This window comes from Lepus europaeus, chromosome 22, assembly GCF_033115175.1.
Source record: "Lepus europaeus isolate LE1 chromosome 22, mLepTim1.pri, whole genome shotgun sequence".
NCBI lineage: Eukaryota > Metazoa > Chordata > Mammalia > Lagomorpha > Leporidae > Lepus > Lepus europaeus.
The window spans coordinates 42,908,622-42,910,845 of NC_084848.1; the positions used below are offsets into that span (position 1 = coordinate 42,908,622).

The 2,224-nt window shown below is 41.0% G+C and overlaps 1 protein-coding gene across 1 annotated transcript; it reads right to left on the minus strand.

The window, feature by feature from the left end:
- Positions 1-1,183: 1,183 nt before the first annotated feature.
- LOC133751461 (vomeronasal type-1 receptor 90-like) lies at positions 1,184-1,939 on the minus strand. The gene has a single exon (XM_062181496.1). It carries the CDS (start codon positions 1,937-1,939, stop codon positions 1,184-1,186), a length of 756 nt encoding a protein of 251 aa, XP_062037480.1.
- Between the last annotated feature and the right edge of the window lie 285 nt (positions 1,940-2,224).

Genomic DNA, 2,224 nt, shown 5'->3' on the forward strand with positions numbered 1-2,224 from the left:
TCTAATGTGTTTGCCATTTGATCTATTGAGTTCTTCATTTCATTGAGGTTTTTTGTCACTATCGCAGTTTCCTGTTCCACTAGTTTTTTCATTTCATTTTGATTCCTCCTTAATATTTCATTTTCACGGGAGAGATTTTCTATCTTGTCCATTAAGGATTTCTGTAGTTCAAGAATTTGTTTTTGAGAACTTCTTAATGTTCTTATCATAAATTTTTTGAAATCTGTATCTTTCATTTCTTCTATCTCATAATCTTCATAATCTTGCATTGGCGTGTCTTGTTCACTTGGGGGCGTCATAGTGCCTTCCCTGTTCTTGGAACCTCCGCTTCTATGTTTCTTGCTTGGCATGTTAGAGATAATTTGTGGTGTTTTTGTTTTTGTTTTTTTCTCTCGTTATACTATGCCTCTAAGTGAGCTGTCTGCTTTGTTGGAGCCTTAGGGGCTGTGATGGGTGTGGCCAGAGAGCTATGCTTGTTTCTTCAGGTTTAAGGCTGTGTAAAGAGCAACTCTCCCAGATTTCTCACTCACTTGCTCCTTGCTGGCTCGCTCTCTCTCTCTCTCTCTTTTTTTTTTTTTTTGACTCAGTTGGGAGTGGAGTTGAGTGTAGTTGAAATCTGGCCTTTGTGAGTATTCGTTTGATCTACCCCTGGGACCATACACAGAGATTATGCAGCCCTCAATGTGTTCTCCAGTTTCACTAAAGATACTGAGTTTGGCTGAGCTTTACATATGTAAAATCGCGGTGCTCTTTGTTTTGCTTGGTGAGTGAAGGGAGAGGCCTCTGTTCCCCCTCCCCCCAATGTCTCGGACTTCTCAGGTCTTTGTCTTACCCTCCTCCTCCGTTCCCGCGCTGGCGAGATTCTGAGGCTCTGGCTCCTCTCCCGCCGCTGCCACTCGGCTCGTTTCGGTTGGTTTTCCACGCGGTGGGTTCCCTGTAAGTCCTCTGTGTCTCATCCACGAGATCCGGAAGCGTTTCCTCTGCAGTTTTTTTCTTGAGTCTTTTCCTGAGGCTGCAGTAATTCCACTTTTATGAAAGTTTATTTTCCCAAACTAAGGCACACGTCCTCACTATCCGCCATCTTGGCTCCGCCCCCCCAATTCTACATATTTAAATTAGATTTAAATCTTGGATTTTTGAAATGTCTAACAGTGTTATAAATTATGTTTTCAAATTTGTTTCATCAGCTTGTTAAAACTGACATTATATTAATCATGTTTTGCAGAATTCCGACTATTCTTTTATCAGTACTAATAAACACAAAGGGACTGACAGTAGCGTAGAAATTTCCCACAAGTCTCTGGACATCTATGACAACTGGATCATATTTCCCCAAAATGGATGATGAAGAGGAGATGATAATATCCAAACAGTACACGATCACAAAGAAACTCACCAGCAGCAGAACAGTCTGAGTGGCTCTTCTTGTTGGGGAGGTTCTTGGTAAAACCTTCATGCTGTGAAGGTACCGAGACCTCTTTTGATGGCTGGATAAGAAAATCACCATGTATGCACTGGAGAGCAGCATGACTGCTACAAAGAAGACATTCTGGGACACTGCAAGTGTGAAAAATATTTTCATGATGATGGGTTTCATTGAAGGAAGTGAGCAGTACTTATTGATAATGAGTAGATTGGTCATGTTGGAATGAGCTACAGTGTAGATGATCATGTTACTATTGGAAGATAAGTTGAGGGACCAAACACAGGAGAAAGCACAGATAATATACTTCGTGAGTTCATTTTTAAATCTTGAAAAGTAGAAGGTGCTGGGGCTGATGGTGATGACCTGGATGATGCTCAGGAGGCAGGTGGTGCAGATGGAGAGACCCCTCATCACCCTGCTCAAGTAGAACAAAGCCTTACATGTTAAGTCATTGGGAACATTCAGTGACTTGAATATATCTGCAGATAAAATATCCAGTGTAGTGAGTAGCATCACTATGTGGACAAAAGCCAAGTGGCAGGTGGGCACATCACTGGGTTTAGTCCTATGATCCTGATGGATAGTGAAGATGTGGAAGAGAAGGAGGAAGGCATTGGCTAAGATTCCAATGCCAGCTTGGAAAAAATACACATTTTTTAATAACATAAATGGAAATTTTGTTCATCTTAAGAGAAAGCAGGAAGCATTTTATAGACCTGAAAAACAACAAAATAACCAGACTTCCTTACACTAATGCTCTGTCTTTTGTCATGAAGTTCATCACAAATCATTTTTACT